This window comes from Cricetulus griseus, chromosome X, assembly GCF_003668045.3.
Source record: "Cricetulus griseus strain 17A/GY chromosome X, alternate assembly CriGri-PICRH-1.0, whole genome shotgun sequence".
Classification (NCBI taxonomy): domain Eukaryota; kingdom Metazoa; phylum Chordata; class Mammalia; order Rodentia; family Cricetidae; genus Cricetulus; species Cricetulus griseus.
In genome coordinates this window covers 96,754,107-96,771,780 of record NC_048604.1, presented here as the reverse complement: position 1 = coordinate 96,771,780, position 17,674 = coordinate 96,754,107, and the positions used below count along the sequence as shown (strand labels likewise).

Genomic DNA, 17,674 nt, shown 5'->3' with positions numbered 1-17,674 from the left:
AAAAAATACACAATGTTTTGGGTAAGTTTAAAATTTTGTATTGGGATGCATCCATAGCTATCCTTGCCCATATGCAGCCTGTGGGTTTTCTCACCTGGTAGAAGTTCAAGAGATTCAGCCAGGCATGGTAGGGCATTCCTGTAATTGAAGCATGTGGAAGGCTTAGAAAGACGACTGTGAGTTAGAGAACAACATGGACTGGATAGTGAGTCTGTCTCTCAAAACAAACAAACAAACAAGAAGAGCTTCAATGTCTTTCTTAGAAGATCCTGGAGAGAGAATACTGATTACCAAATTATTTTCCAAGCAAGATTGGCAGTATGATTTGTTTCACTCAATACAAAATAAAATACAGGATCTCTTCTCAATTTAAGTATTGTGAGATATTGGCACCCCAGCATTAAACCATGTGTGGGTGTGAAGCAGAAACTCTCATGAAACCAGTGGTCTTTAAATATGCTTGATGAGAGAGAAGCAAATTGGAGCAGTGTAAATGAGGACATTTTCTCCCAAACAATTCATGGGGAAATAAAATCATTCTAAGGAAAGAAAACAATTTAGTCTTTCCTAACTTAGCAAGACTTAGATAGAAAAGATGGGGAAGTTACAGATCTGTAGAGATGGCTCAGTAGGTAAAATTATCCTTGCAAACATTTGGATCTAAATTTTAAAGCTGGGTGTGGTGGTACAAGCTAATAATCCCAGGGTTGAGGCAGCAGAAACAAGCAGATCCCTGAGACTCACTGACCAGCATCCTAGCCTATTTGGCAAGCTCCAGGCCAGTTAAAGACCCTCACACAAACAAAAACAAAAATGCAAAAAACAACCAACCAAGCAAAAGAAAACACAAAATGAATAATGCATGAGAAATGATGATACCCGAGGTTAACCTCTGTCCTCCATGTGCACATGTACGTACTTTTATGCTTGCATACCAACTCAATACACACATCTGCACACATTCAAACATACATATATACACATGCATATGTATATACACAAAATATGGGAAAATTTTGGTTTTCAAAGACATTTTCACAGTTACAAGGTAAATATAAAAATAACCAGTTGTAAAAGTAGCATATAAAACATGCTAAGTGCCAAAATTCTATATGTATTTACTCATTTAATCCTCGGAATAGCCCTGGAGGATAGATGCTGTTATTCATGTATCTTACTACAGATGTTAAAGAGTTGTACCTGACCATGTAGGGAGAAAGCCAGGTAGCCAGGATTGGAATTGAAGAACTTGGTCCTCTTAGCCAGAACAGAATCATTTAGAAGAAAATTTCTCCCAGAATGTTATTTGTTAGGATCATAGATTTGGCCTAACTAGGGCATTCTGTTGTGTACATTTTTAATTTTTTTCTTTTGCATTTCATCTTCATAGTTTAACAGCACCCGCTCGCCCTCCCCCACTGAATGTTGCCACATGGCTCCATGGAGTAGAAAGGTATTGGTTCTGAGAACATTGCTTTGCAGCCTTATCCTGCTCTTTTCAGACACTCTCCCTTTCTTCTCTCTTTTAACTTTATTGCAAGCCCATTTTCAACTAACAGTTTTTCTCTTAAGTCAAGCTAAAGGATGGTATTTTCCTAACTTGAATTAAGGACAGCCCTGTCATTGTTTTTTTCCCCTTTAATGTCCCTCTTGGAGTTGCAATTTGCAGCTATACTAAGCATAGGGATCCTTTATCACTGCTCCTGGATTTTGTAGTTTGGGGAAAAGAAATTACAGCTTGTCCTGTATTTATCAGAATTGTAAATGTTCAGCTTCTCAAAAAACAAAAACAAAAAACAAACAAAACAAACAAAACAGGAGAACAAGACAAGAGGATCCTCTGGCAGCCAATTGTCCCCGTCACCATTAAATAAAAAGTACTTTGGCTGCTGGTCAGAACCTGGAGTCAGGTCACTATCCTTTAGTCCTTTCAAGTCCATTGTTATTCAAGGAAGGAATCGCCAACAAAATGAGGACTTTGGTGGTGGGAGTTTTCGTTCCTGCTGGGCTCCAGTGCTCAGCTTTCCTGTGCTCTCTCTCTCTCTCTCTCTCTCTCTCTCTCTCTCTCTCTCTCTCTCTCTCTCTCTCTCTCTCTCTGTCCTCTGTCTGTCTCCCCACTCCGTCCCTCCCTCTTTGCATGCACCAAACTTTTTTTTTTCTTCTTGAAAGTTACCTAGGAAACAAAGTCTTTTGTGCTCCAACTTTATTTGAGCTATTCGCTATTCGCTTTGCTGGGAATTTGCACAAAAGCTGAAGAGAGAAAGAAGTTTGCAATATTTTACTAAACCGTTCATGGCGAACACAATTTTCCCCAGGGGGAAAAATCATATGCTATTGTGTGTGTTGGGGGGCTTTACGGAAACCTCTGATAAGGTAAGTAAATTCCAGGGTTTCCTTTACATGGGGCTCTGGAGCCTACTCTTTCAGGAGACTTGAGGACAGTTCATTTGACAATACATACTATCCTGAGCCAGTAGTAATATAGTTTCCAATGTGAAGACTAGAGAGGGTTTTGTTTTGTTTTGTTTTTTTGAATCCTGAGTTTAGGACAGAATATTATTAAAACCTTACTGAAATAAGAGGAAATGAAATACTTATTTTATACAGTTGCCCATCTTCCTCTGAACTGTATAAAGAAAGAAAACTAGATTCCATGGTGGAAGCTGGTCTTGTACTCTGGTTTAGAAAGCCAACCCAGAAACCCAAAGTGGGAAGGGATCTTTTGAATAACCTGGGCCTGGAGCCCACGCTGGAAATAGAAGTTAGACAACATTAATATTTATCAAAGTCTTGGGTAGACAATTTTCAAATGTCATGTAGAAATCAAAGCCTGTAACTTACAGAGCTGGAAGGAAAGTTTTGCCCCACAAAGCTGAAAGAAAATAAACTATCTATCCAAATTCAAAAGAGAAACTCTCTTCAAACTTTGCCTCCAGGAACAGAATTTGTATATTCCACTGCAGTCAGATACTGGGGCACATCTTTTCTTTGGCTTTTCTACAGCCACCTAATATCAGTTAAACTGACTTTTAAAAATGTCATTCTCCAGTGCTGTCTTCCTGTAGTGTAATTAACTCCTGAAGTTTTGATGGCCTCCTGGATTAGGTTGGCAGTTTGTCCTCCAGGTGCTGTGTTCCAGATTACCTCATGTCTCCAGGTTTTCTTCATGGTCATGGGTATTTTTATAGACATTTAACTCATCTGCCTTCTTTGATCATCATGGTCTAGAGCTTTCAAGATTTTTGGCAGGAATTCATAGTGACATAAAGATACAGAAAGCAGAACTACCTTTTGCTGGATCACAGACAGGAGGCCCTCTTCAGTTTGAAAGTATAGGATTTCTAACTAATTGGCCTCTTAATTGCAGTTCACCTGAAAAGCATGTTTTGTGGGCCCATTTTTTTCCTTCTGTATCTCTTCACTGTTGAAACAAAACTTCTAATTAGCTGTGCTTACTATTCTCTAGGACTGTTTCCTTTGTCCTACATGTTTATTTCTAGACTTATTTTAAAAGACTGAACTATGAAAATCCTTAAACATGTAAGCTATGGGAAGTGAATCTGAATGTATTTTGTTTGCAGTCTCACTCTCCAGAGGATGAAGACACAGATGTCATGTTAGGGCAGAGGCCGAAAAACCCAATACACAATGTCCCCTCTACACTGGACAAGCAGACCAACTGGAGCAAAGCGCTACCTCTCCCGACTCCTGAGGAGAAGATGAAACAAGATGCCCAAGTGATTTCTTCTTGCATTATTCCCATCAATGTCACTGGTATCATTTTCTTTTTTTTAAGGGACACTTGGGTCTGAACATTCCATGTATTAAGTATGTTCCAAATCTGTGCTGTTAGCCTCCCTATCAGCTAAGAATATACTTTTGTTGTGAGCAAGAAATCTTTACTCAATATACAAGTCAGGAGATATTCAGTATGCTTTTGTCAGGTTTTGAACACCAATTTGCATATATTCTGCTGGACTGCTTGTTATGTAAATGATGGACAGTTTCTTTTTGAAAAAAAATCACCAAATAGCTCTTTGGCAGTGATTAATCACATGATAATGATGTGTGGCACTGCAAGAAAGAAAACAGCAAAACCCAGGTTTCTAAAACTGCAAGTAAGGTCCTGTCGACCAACTAGAAAATCTGTTTTCATGCTTCTCTGGATGAAGGTAGGCTTTTTTCTATGAGACCGTTTGGACTTCTGTATTGATTTTAGAGATTTTTGACCTGAAAATATGTAGATACAGAGAAGAGGGGTGAATTGTGTTTTAAAACCAGCAAGCCTGACTTCTTTTCATTTTCTGCTATTGTATGTTTTAAAAGTGTGCATAATAGTCTAGGTAGGATAGAAGCATAGCTGGATTTTCCTTCAATGTCTATTAGCAGAGGTAGTGAATTCTGGAGCTGGAGCTGGGAATTTTAGTTGTAAATCAGATGATGTTTATTTTTTTAAAGGAATAGGCTTAATTATGTGATTTGTGTATGTATGAGTGTGTGTGTGTTTGTGAGAGAGAGATGACTGAGACAGAGAGACAGAGATACAGAGAATTATAGTTTGTTTTCAATCATTCTCCCCCAAATTAAATGATCTCCCCATTGGTATTTTTAAACACCTCTTCTAGTTTCCTTTTACCTTCTTTATGTAACGAAAACTTCAAAAACAGCCACACTATGACTGACTTTCATCTTTATCCCCATAACTAAAGACTGCATGTCCCCTGAGAAGCATTTTGCTCATTGCTATTATTAATTCTGCTGAGATTTCTCTCACCTAGAGTGGGGAACAAATGGACCAGGTTTCTGGGACAGATATTATTTTTCCTCCTGAATGAGAGGTACTCTAATGCACTGAGACTTCATTTTCCTGCTGACCTATCCAACTTATGGGATAAATTATTCTAAAGATGTGCACTTGTCTGACCTCTATAATCTAAATGAGATGTGTTAGAGGAGTTCGTCTGGCAAAGTGGATCATTCTGGCACCCCTTTAAACTAATTTTCTGTCTGGGAACATCTGACTATTAGCAGCCTCTGCTTCCTTTCTGGTGCTTTAAGTAAAATCTTGTTTTCAAATGTAGTACTATGATTTTGGGCCATCATCTTGTGATTAGGAAAAAGAGAAATTTTTCTTCCAGTTTTATTTCAGGAACTCTCAAGATGAAGGCCCAGATTAGGTGTTGATTTCAAGAGCTGCAATGAGAGCAATGTTAATGATGTCCATATAATACAGTGTCTGTAGATCATGCATTCAGTCATCATTAAGATTCAAATAAAGGATTTTAGTTTTTGATTGGAACCAAGAAAGGAAAGTATCATTCATACGAATTCTCTGATAACATTATCGTCATTCATCATGTGACACAGATATTTCAAAGTGAGCCTAGAAACTGTTGGCACTGTGATGCTATACAGCTGACCCAAGGTTTAACAGTTCGGAAAAAATGATGAGGTGATCAAATTCCAAAGCACAGCATTCCCAGATTTCTTAGCCACAGCTTGCACTGAAAAATCTACAGTGCATGCTTGTGACAGACAGTTTGAATTCCTTATGCCTTCTTCCTCCGTGTTCTAATTGAATAGAACCACATATAGTGCTACTAATGTGATTACAGAGAAGAACTAATAAGCACCATGGTTGGTCCCTGCATGCATAATAACAAACAGTGCTTTAAAGACTGGGGAGTCTATCTCATAGCTGATTGGTACAGAAGGTAGATCCATTTTAAGTGCAGGACTGGGAACTCCTCTGTATGTTTATTTCCAACAAAAAAGCATCCAGTTTAGTCACAAAAGAAAGTAGAGTTAGAAGATTATTAAAAAGAAGAAAGCCCTAATCTGTTGTGCTGTTGTGTTTCCTCACAGCAGTGTGTGTGTGTGTGTGTGTGTGTGTGTGTGTGTGTGTGTGTGTGTGTGTGTGTGCGTGTGTGTGTGTGTGTATAATGCTTGGAGTTTGGGCATAGGAGGTGGAGGAAGAAAAACTCACAAAGGCGCTTTTAATGAAGAAATGGGTCAGGATACATTAGGTTCACATCTTGGGTACTGATCTGCTATGCAAAGATATCAGTTTCAGAGGGCCCAGAAATAGACCAGTAAATAATAGTGACTAAAGGTCATAACCAGTTCAGTGCGAGAGGACTTTGGCTGGTGTCCCTTTCTATTCTGTCTATTTCTTTTCATTTTCCTCTTTTGCTTGTTGCTTTTGGCTTTGCAAACTGTTGTGGGAGGCTGCATTTAGAAGTAAAGTTTAATGTACTACAGCATCATTTAAATAGGGGATGAAGAAGGTCTCCCTTCTATTTGTTCATAGGCTTAATCCAGAGTTTTCCCTGACTTCCAGTCAATAAATATCACTGTTTTCCAAGCAAATGAAAAATTTTGTCTGCTATTTGTAAGGCTAATGAGACCTATTTGTGGGTTGCAGGAGTTGGTTTTGACAGAGAAGCTAGTATACGCTGTTCTCTTGTTCACTCACAATCGGTACTACAGCGGAGACGAAAATTGAGGAGAAGGAAAACCATCTCGGGAATTCCCCGAAGAGTTCAACAAGAAATAGGTATGGCATAAAAATGTGCATGCTTTCTATCTAGTGAAGATAATAAGGAGAGGAAATAGGTGCCTACTTTCAATAGCCTTCAACTATAACATTCCTTATAAATATTGAATGTTTGAATTTACAGTAGTTTTAAACTACTGTATATTTATTTTGCATTCAGAAAACCATTTAACATTATATTGTAAACTCTGTTCTTGAACATAAAGGCTTAACCTTATAGATTCAACCATTTCTGGTGAAATATAATATCTTGCCAATTCAAATGTTTCGTTAATATAGAAATATTAAGATTCAATGCAAGTTTTTGAAAACTGTAACTTCATTTGAAGAGAAATTTACTTTTTTGTTATTAATTATTTTCCATATAAATTTTAAGCATATTCAAATATAGAATCTTAAAAATATAATATCTTTGGGGATATTTAAAATTTTCTGTTCAATGTATTTATAATATTTCTATCAATTTCAAAATACTATGGCAGCAGCTCCATATAAATAAGACTTTAAGTTTTATAATGGCATATATGAATTGTATTCCATTATACTTGTATTTCAAAACACAAGTGAAAAGTGGTATCCAGGACTTTAGATTTTGTACTTCAGTTGTTTTTTGATTTTTTAAATCAATTTTCTTTTACGGAAACAGTCACTTGTTGGAGCAAATTAATGTAAAGAGAAATGATTCATAAACACAAAAAGCACATCTTCTCTCTATAAGTATACATAATGCACTGTGTAAGCATATACAAATATGCATTTAGATAGAAATAGAGACAAATCACTGACAGAAAGCATTTGAACTTTCTCCTAATTTTAGATCCTATTTTTGTTTATGTAGGAGAAAGTTCTAATATAGTAGCACACAGATTTATAAACACCCCTCAAAATGCCTGTTAGTCTGCCAATATGTAATATTTTATGGTGTTTTCCATGTGCCCTAGATTCTGATGAATCACCAGTGGCCAGGGAAAGGAATGTGATTGTGCACACAAACCCAGACCCCTCCAACACTGTCAATAGGAGGTCAGGAACCAGGGACTCTGAATGCCAAACTGAGGATATTCTGATCGCTGCTCCATCCAGAAGGAGAATCAGAGCTCAAAGGGGTCAAAGCATTGCAGCTTCCCTTTCTCATTCTGCTGGCAACATCTCTGCACTGGCAGACAAAGGCGATACCATGTTTACTCCTGTAGTGAGCAGCCGCACAAGATCTCGGAGCCTTCCACGGGAGGGAAATAGAGGTGGAGATACTGAGCCCAAAGTTGGTGCTAAACCCTCAGCATATGAAGAAGAAGAGCCTTTTGTGGGTGACCATGAAAGAACCCCTAATGATTGTAGTGAAGCTCCAAGCAGCCCAAGCGCACAGGAACACCAGCCAGCTTTGGGCCTGGCCTGTTCTCAACATCTTCACAGCCCCCAGCACAAGTTAAGTGAGAGAGGGAGGTCACGTCTGTCCCGAATGGCGGCTGACTCTGGAAGCTGTGACATCTCCTCCAACTCAGACACCTTTGGAAGCCCCATTCATTGCATTTCCACAGCTAGTGTCCTCCTTAGCAGCCACATGGACCAGAAAGATGACCACCAGTCGTCCAGTGGTAATTGGAGTGGGAGCAGCTCCACATGCCCTTCACAGACCTCAGAGACAATCCCTCCTGCAGCTTCTCCTCCCCTCACGGGCTCTTCACACTGTGACTCCGAATTGTCACTGAACACTGCTCCTAATGCAAATGAAGACACCAATGTCTTTGTGACAGAGCAGTACAATGACCACTTGGATAAAATAAGAGGCCACCGGACAAACTCCTTCACCTCCACGTTTGCAGATCTGCTGGATGACCCCAACAACAGCAATACAAGTGACAGTGAGTGGAATTATCTACACCACCATCATGATGCATCCTGCCGCCAAGATTTCAGTCCTGAGCGTGCAAAGGCAGATAGCCTGGGCTGCCCAAGCTTCACAAGCATGGGCACCTATGACAGCTTTCTGGAAAAGTCTCCTTCAGACAAAGCAGATACTAGCTCTCATTTCTCAGTGGACACAGAAGGATACTATACCTCCATGCACTTTGACTGTGGTCTCAAAAGTAATAAGAGCTATGTCTGTCACTATGCAGGCCTAGGGCCAGAGAATGGTCAGGGTGTAGGAGTTCCTCCTGGTCTTCCAGACTGTACCTGGCAAGACTACTTAGACCACAGGAGGCAGGGGAGACCAAGCATCTCTTTCAGGAAACCAAAGGCAAAGCCAACTCCACCTAAACGTAGCTCATCATTAAGAAAGTCCGATGAAAATGCAGATATTTCTGAGAAGAAAGAACCAAAGATAAGCAGTGGTCAGCATCTGCCTCACAGTTCCAGGGAAATGAAGCTGCCTCTTGATTTCTCCAACACGCCTTCTCGAGTGGAAAATGCCAATCTGGCTGCAAAGCAGGACTCTTCTTGGATAAACCAGAGTGAACATGCTATTAAGGAACCTCAGTTGGATGCTACCGACATTTCACCATTCAAAGATGAAGGTGCTGAATCAACTCACTATGCAGACCTCTGGCTTCTAAATGACTTGAAAACAAATGATCCTTACAGATCCTTATCTAATTCAAGCACTGCTACGGGTACAACTGTTATTGAATGCATCAAATCTCCAGAGAGTTCTGAATCCCAAACATCCCAGTCAGAATCAAGGGCAACCACCCCCTCTCTTCCTTCTGTTGACAATGAATTTAAACTGGCTTCACCAGAAAAGCTGGCTGGCTTAGCATCTCCATCAAGTGGCTACTCAAGCCAGTCAGAAACGCCAACCTCCTCTTTCCCTACAGCTTTCTTTTCAGGTCCATTGTCTCCTGGAGGTAGCAAAAGAAAACCTAAAGTCCCAGAAAGGAAATCCTCACTACAGCAACCATCTTTAAAAGATGGAGCCCTATCATTGAGTAAAGATTTGGAACTTCCAATTATACCTCCTAGTCATCTTGACCTAAGTGCTCTTCATAATGTTTTGAATAAACCATTCCACCACCGTCACCCATTGCATGTTTTCACTCATAAGCAAAATGCAGTAGGAGATATGCTGAGGTCAAATCCCCCACCGTCTCTTGCAATTACACCAACAGTCCTGAAATCTGTAAATCTTAGGTCCATCACTAAGTCTGAAGAAGTTAAGCAAAAGGAAGGCAATAACACAGATCTCCCTTCCTTAGAAGAGAGTACTGTCACAGTGGCTTCTGTGGCTTCCTTATCTCCAGGTAAAACAAGACCACACACAGCAAAGAAATCAATATCACGCCAGTACTCTGCTGAAGACACACTCCTGTCCTTTTTAGATTCCTCTGCAGCTGAAATGGGGCCAGAGAAACATTTGGGAAAGAACCCTACTTTTGATGTGAAGAGTCACTGCGATCCAGAAACTGTAGCTTCTGCTAGTAGCAATCTTCCAGATTCAAATGTGATGAAAGACCAAATACAGATGGAAAGCGAACTTATTCCAGAGAACATAGCAAGTAAGAACTATGGATTTGCAACAGGATTTCAGAGGGTGTCTGCTGCCCGCCCCAGTGATTTGGGGAGTAAAATGATGCAGTATGGAGCTAGTCCAGATGGACCCCCACAACAAGGGCAGAAGGCACCCTTTGGAGTTGGAGAAGAAGGTGTGAAACTAGAATCTGTGGAAGGAATCACACTTCAAGCCAACTCACCAACTAGAGTAACAGACATAAGCAGTCAACATAAGCATCAACGTGTTGTGAATCGCCACCATGACAAAGTGCCTGTGACTATCCGCCATGAGTCAGAGACATCAACTCTAAATTCATTCCCTGAAAAATGTTCTGAGCAGGAAAATATTGCTTCAGGTATCTCACCCAAAAGTGCCTCTGATAACAGCAGAGCAGAGGAGACCCAAGGAAGTATGGATGAGACTTCATTGAAAGGTCAGTTAATGATATGTTTGTTAGTATGGAAATGTGTCCTGTGGTGTTTCCCAAATTCTGTATAGCCCTGGGTGTTGGATTCCCTCTGCCATTTATTTTTCACTTATTAAAACAATTGAGAAGAAAGCTATTGTTCTTTAGGAACTAATATTTGACAGATACCTCTCTCGTTTCAAAAATCGTGTTAGGGTACCTTCTGTTTGTTTGATGCTAGAGTCAAGGAAACAGGGTAGTGAGATGTGTAGCTACCTCTTAAAGATGTTTCTGTTCTTGTTTTAAGAATCATCACCAAGTGATGACTCCATCACTTCACCACTCAGTGAAGACTCCCAAGCTGAAGCTGAGGGTGTGTTTGTGTCTCCAAACAAACCTCGAACAACTGAGGATCTATTCGCTGTCATTCACAGGTGAGAGCATGTGACCAGCTTCCCAAAAGCAAAAGGCACAGAAATGTATTTGCTTTGTTAAGTGCCCCTCATCAAAGCAAACGCGGGGAAGCATTTTGTATCTCTAATACATACAACCAAAACAAGATCAAGCAAAGAAGGATAATCTTTCCAAGTCAAATTCATAGATTTGTATGCATGTTTGAAAATATGAGTTTAGATAAACAGTTATAGCCAGCCAGCCAGACATATAGAGTTCAATTAAGAGAGTTCAGTAGGAATCACTGAAGGAAAGATACTGGGTGATTTCCTGGGGAAAGACATTTTGGGACAAATTTACATGTGAAAACAATTTATAGTTAAATGACTTGGAGTGAAAGTCCGAACTCAAGTGTAACCTCCGTTGTACATATTCTGTTCTGTATTTATTATCTTTGCAGTACTGGAGATCAAACCCAGGATCCCACACATGCTAGGAAAGCACTTTGTCACTGAGTTATACCCTTAACCCCTGGATTTTAGCTAATCCCTTAAGTCTACAAAATATGCTCAAAGCTATAATCTCACACTAGCTGATACAAAGATAGGTTGATTTGCCAAAACAATCGGAGCCCATTTCAGCTTAGAACAACTGAAAACTGCTCTCTTTTATTCTCCTCATAAAAATTAAATTTCTTTCATGACACTGACTTTTATCTCTAAAATGAAAGGCCAGAATATCCAGTGAATAGGGGATCCTCTCCAGGTTGCTTTCCTAGAACGTGGTTGTGCTTTCGCTGCCCATGCACACTTTCTCTTTTGTGCCTTTATAACCTGTTATCAATGGCCCATACTTGCAACAATCCATTACAGCTGCTGGTTAGAAAAAGCAGAGCCAGAACTCATCCTTGAAATCAAACTCATAGCCACTGAATCAAATGAGGCTATGTGTGCTCTTTCCACAAACATGAGTTCCTTCTTCCACCTGGCCTTAGGGACCTAGATGGAATTCCCAAAGGATAGAACCTGGGGATTAGCTTTCCTTTTTCACAGACTTACCATTTTGGAAGTAAATCCCAAAATGGTTTATAATCTCTCCTCCCACCCTGTGGGCTTCTGCTTTTTTTCCTTACGGTTTCTATTTTCTGTTGGCGCTCTTTTCTTTTGTTTCTCTTAAAGAAGAAGCACTGCATTTATCAACATCATTTTCCTAAGGGTTCCATTAGCAGTACCGTCTGGGTGTACCTTAGTAGGCATGCTTCCTCACAAACTGGGTACAATTTACCAGTTTATGTTCTTCACCACAGCTGTTGTCAAAACGCCAATTGTATTCCTCTAGCCCTCATAATTTATTTCCAATCTCAGTACAAATTATTAATTTGCTATGTAAGTTAATGAACCCCCAAAGAACCATCTGATGTGTCTGGAATAGTGGGTAAGATACACATTATAGAATCAGAAAGGTACTGGATTGGAGTCCTGACAATGCTGCTTTCTATGCCCTCTTGAATCATAAGTCTCTGAACTTAACCTCACAGATGATTCTGTTGGTAAAAAAAAAAATGTCTAGAATACTATAGGTGCTAAGAACACCTGCTTTATGAAAACTCTATCTTCTGTTGGTATCAAGAATAGATATGTAAAGATATCAACTACACAGGTTTCTCTGAGCACGAGCATGCTCCCCTGGAATCTGGCAAGGCAGGCAAAGCTCACATTTCTTTACCACACAAGGTTTTAAGTTAGTGAGAGAGCATGCCACCAGAGTCAGGAATGACTGAGTTATACTGAAGACTCATTGAGTTTATGCCTACTTAATTTTCAAAATAAGATCAATAATTTCATGATGGAAACAAAGGTTAGTTAGATTTAAGGAGTTTGGTAATCTTAGATTTGCATGTGTGTAGGAGTTGCCTGTTTATTTTCACCCCAGTGACAAAAGTTAATTTGCTGTCTTGAGCATTTGTGTTTTATAATATTTTAAGAGCTCCAGAAAATGGTTTGAGTTTTCAATTCCTCACAAAGATTTGACTTACTGCTTGATATGCTGTGGATGTCCCTGAGTGGCTAAGGGTTGTCATATTTGTGTTTTAAAAAGACTGATTTGTTGTAAAGGTCACTTAACCATGTGCAGTAAATTAAAATGGAACTTTAATTTGTAAAATATAGGCTAGTCTGCAGTGCAAATCTCCATTGTTCATCACCAGGTATCAGACTAAGGCCAGTCATGTCCCACCAATGCCATTTTACGCTTGCTGCACTTAGTATTATTTGGAAGCTGGTTATTGATGTGAGAATATTCCTCTGTGTTGTACAGGCAGATTTAAGGAGAAAAAGCAACAGTCTTTCCCCACATTGTAAAAGGAGGTTAGCAGGTGTTTTTCTCCCTTAAAACTTGGGGAAGGCGAGTAGAGAAGCTTAACCTTCCTCAGTGTGGTGCTCATGCTTAGTATTCTACCCCATAGGCTGCTCTTTAAATATAATAGATGCAGGAATCAGATGGAACACTTCTTGATTCATAAAATTGTATGTGGACTCAAATATCCACCCCATTTTCTGTTTTCTTAAAAGATCCAAGAGGAAAGTACTTGGAAGAAAAGATTCTGGGGACATGTCTATTAGAAGCAAATCCAGAGTTCCCCTTGGCAGCAGTAGCAGCAGTGCCAGTTCTGTCCCTTCATCCAGCAGCAATGTGACAGCTGGGACTAGCCAGAGGTCTCCTGGTCTCATCTACCGAAATGCCAAAAAGTCCAACACATCCAACGAAGAGTTTAAGCTACTGCTTCTCAAGAAAGGCAGTCGCTCAGATTCTAGTTACCGCATGTCTGCCACTGAAATCCTGAAGAGCCCCATCCTGCCCAAGCCCCTTGGAGAGTTCAGTTCAGAATCCCCACAAAGCCCTGATGATACCCACCAGGGCGCACCTGGGGCTGAAGCACTGTCCCCCCTGTCACCGTGCTCTCCACGAGTCAATGCAGAAGGGTTTTCCTCGAAAAACTTTGCCACCTCTGCATCAGCACGAGTTGGACGTTCCAGGGTCCCACCTGTGGCCAGCAGCAGCCGCTACAGTGTCCGCTGCCGGCTGTACAATACGCCGATGCAGGCCATCTCCGAAGGAGAGACTGAAAACTCCGATGGGAGCCCACATGATGACCGATCCTCCCAGAGCTCCACATAGTTTGCCTGAGCCAAACTGACCTCAGATGTCCAACGTCTAACTAATGAAAGGATTTTGTGACACCATAGAGGAACTGGGAGAAGTGGCAACAGGGTGGGGAGGGGGGTCGCATCGTTGCTTGGCAATGAGCTTCTAAATATGTGCTGGAGAAACAGAAAGTGGTTGAGTCATTTTTATTAGTTTTCATGTTTTAAATAGCAGTTCTGTCTGTCGTGGTTTTCTTTAGCATAGTTTGATTTTCCCAATCTCATTCCTTGTGATAATAGATAATACAAAAATATCTAACTTTCTTGAAACTTAGACAAGGTTTTCCCAGAGCTGCCTATTCCGAAAATAAAGCCCTCACTGTCATACTTTAAGAAGATAAAATTACTCTGAAGGTTTGGTATTTTTTTACATTAAAATGAACTAAAGCAAAATTTAGAAGAAAAAACTACACATATGTAAATACCATATTTTTGATAAAAAGGTGTAAATAGATTTATCAATGATGAGTGGACAAGTGGCCAATTATCTACCACACACCAACTGTTTATAGGAAACACACAAAGTATAATAACTGTATTCTGTGAATACCATTTTCATATCAGATACCATATTTAAATGTCCACCCACATGATTTGTAAGTGATAAACCTCAAATATGAATTTAAAACTGGTGAAATAATGGAAATATTGAGGTTGTGAGTGATAAACCTCAAATATAAGTTTAAAACTGGTGAAATAATGGAAATATTGAGGTCATGTACTGAAATGTGATTAATTTAAAATAATGAATTCAGACCTAATCATTGTTGTGACAAATTATAGCAGAAACAAGCTAATCTCAGTTTGTGGCTGTGATTTGCCATGTGGCAATTTGAAGAGAATGAAAGCATGCTTTTGATTTTTTTATCAATGAGAGAAATCACCATTCTCAATGCAAAGACCCCCCTCCCAATAGCATTAAACAGTGTCCTTTAGAATCTAATTTTTTCAATGGATTGCTTTAAGGAGAATGAGTAGAGAAACCAGTAGTTAATTTTAGGTCATGTTTTATATAAGGCTACTGGGGACAAACAGTCATACTCTAATGACTATACTCTTTAAGCTTCTTAATTAGCTCCAGGTTTTCAAACTAACAGAAATAAAACCTAAGCATGCCACAGAGCTATTGAATTCTCAGTAAGTACCTGCAGTGAGTTTTCAGCGAAGCTTTCTCTCTGTACTGATGAGATTCATGCTACCTAAAACGTAACAGAAATGACACTGTGAACAATGTAGTTGGGAAATAGGTATGTGTATATGCATTATTTATATTCACTCTTCAACTGGGCATGGGGAGCAGCTCTGGTTCACAATGCTACATGCAACGAATTTTTGTCTGGTTTTACTAGATCTGCTTGATGGCAAAACGGGGGGTGGTGGGTGGGAAAGGAAATGTCAGGGCAAGTGCCCTGATAAAATGAAGGCAGGGAAACAAGCTGAATTACTTGAAATTACTTGAATTTTCTTGTCTTAAAACTGAGAAAAAAAGAAGTATAGTAACAAGTTGAAATCTGCAAGTGGTTCTCACACCTCTGATTTTAACATGAACTGATACTAATGTTTGAAATCATATGTCAGAAATATAAGCACCTATGTACTTAGAATAGGTTATGAATGGGAGCAGTAGAAATTAGAACTGAGAAGGGGTATGATCTGTGAAAGACTAGAGCGTGATGACAATGTCAGAACACACCAGGGTTACCAAGAAATTGATAAGCAGCTGGCTTTATGCCTATGCAAGTGATATTTGAGAAAGTAAGATGTATGAAAAGATTTACTCATGCTAAATGAAGGAGAAAGTCTGGTCTAAGAAGACACTGTCTTTCAATAGAAATTCGTTATAATATTTACAGATTAAGAATTAAAGAATCTGTTGTTGGTGTTTTGTTTGGGGGAAAAAGTCTGGCTTCTTCTGTTATTTGTTTTTATTACCAAATTGTATTAGTTAATTTCTTGTCATTCTTGTATGTAAAATGGGTGTTAGGGGTGGAGGGATAGAGGAGGAGATTGAGAACTGGGAGAGAGAATGAGAGAGAGTGAGAGAGTGAGCGCAAGTGTGTGCTGGGGATAGATAAACTACCTGGTAAAGGGTTTGAACATATACGAAGTGTTATCATTTTATTAAAAGAAAAATTTTGGGGATTGACAAAAATTGACCATCATTTATCATTGGAACATGTAACTCATTATATAAAAGCAAAAAACAAAAATAACACACACACACACACACACACACACACACTCACACACACACACACACACACACACACACACACACACACACACACACACACACTAAACCAGCATGGTTTGACATCATGTGGGATCATGAACAAATCTGTCTCATGCTTTGAAAAGTACACTCCACAAAATTTAAAAATAAAAATTTTTAGACAAATGTGATAAGGAACCATCATTTCCAGTCACAATAGGTGATCATTTGTAATTTTCATAAAAGCAGTTCGTTTGCAGTATGGCTTTTGCGTAGCTAGGGGGTTTTTTAATGTGAAGAAAGGTATGTGGGCTTTAAAAGTGATTCTAAATCTTGAATAGAAAAACTCATAAATTGGCTTTAATAAAGATGTCACCTTTTTATTGACATTAATTTAAGTAATCATACCATATATTTTTAAAATACATGTTTGACTTGAATTGTGAGGCAATAAAATACCATCGATGTGATGATCACAGAACCAACCCTTATAATATAGTTTTACTTATTTTGTTTACTCTAAAAATCTATAGCAGAGTTTCTCTATTTTGTATTTCATAGATTTAAAGAAATCCCAAATAAAGATGGATTTTAGATTCACTGTGGACAAGAATATCAAATGAGAAAGTTTTAAAAGCAAGATAATCCTTAATAATCTGGAATAGTCTACATGGCTTTGTAATATACTAAACAAGACAAAGATATAGGGCTGTCTTTAACATCACTTTCTGCTTGAAGCAGAGTACACACATTAGGTATTGTTCAAAAAAAAAAACAAAAACAAACAAAAAACAAAACCAATAGAAACTTTTTTTCTGTTGTTTGCACTGATGCTAATTTTTCTTCTTCTGTGTTTATCCAACATGTTTATGTTCTGTGGGGGAATTTGGTTTTACTTTCATGCTTTTTTGGTGATTCTAGCTTGATTTTTCTTGTTTTGTTTTTGGCTAAGTAGAGGACATGGACTAGTTATAGCAAACAAAATACACCGTTTGCTCTTGCCAGTGAGTACATTCTCTGTAATGGAAATTGCTTAGAGGATAAGATGGTAACAGAGCTTGAACTCTGAGGGTTATGGTGTTAACTATTTTGGTACTAGAACCAGTTCATGCTGGCCGAAAAGACAATGGTTTTTGGACTTGCATCCATTTTGTATTTTTGTAACATTTGTAAATATGAACTTTTTAAATTGTTGCAAAGATGGTTTCTTTTGTAAGATGTTTTCAACGTTTACATTCAATCCAAGCCTTTGTATATTTTAGAGCTGTGCAACACTTTAAGTCTTGTATTTATTTTTAGTAAAAACGGTGACAGTTTCATTGTGAACCCCTCTCAAAAATGTACCAGAACAGTTTGATTACCTAGAAAGTGTGTATAGAGACTGCAAATAAACGTGACTGCAATTAAAGAACTG

The 17,674-nt window shown here is 38.9% G+C and overlaps 1 protein-coding gene across 1 annotated transcript in view; it reads left to right on the top strand.

Moving 5' to 3' along the window:
* Nhs (NHS actin remodeling regulator) overlaps positions 1-17,674 on the top strand; it is a 327,787-nt gene extending 310,113 nt beyond the window's left edge. Inside the window, exons 4-9 of the mRNA XM_027432746.2 lie at positions 1,391-1,453; positions 3,582-3,774; positions 6,425-6,556; positions 7,498-10,479; positions 10,760-10,886; positions 13,416-17,674. Of these exons, the coding sequence (XP_027288547.1) occupies positions 1,391-1,453; positions 3,582-3,774; positions 6,425-6,556; positions 7,498-10,479; positions 10,760-10,886; positions 13,416-14,022 (4,104 nt within the window). The 3' untranslated portion in view covers positions 14,023-17,674. The remainder of the gene's footprint in view (positions 1-1,390; positions 1,454-3,581; positions 3,775-6,424; positions 6,557-7,497; positions 10,480-10,759; positions 10,887-13,415) is intronic.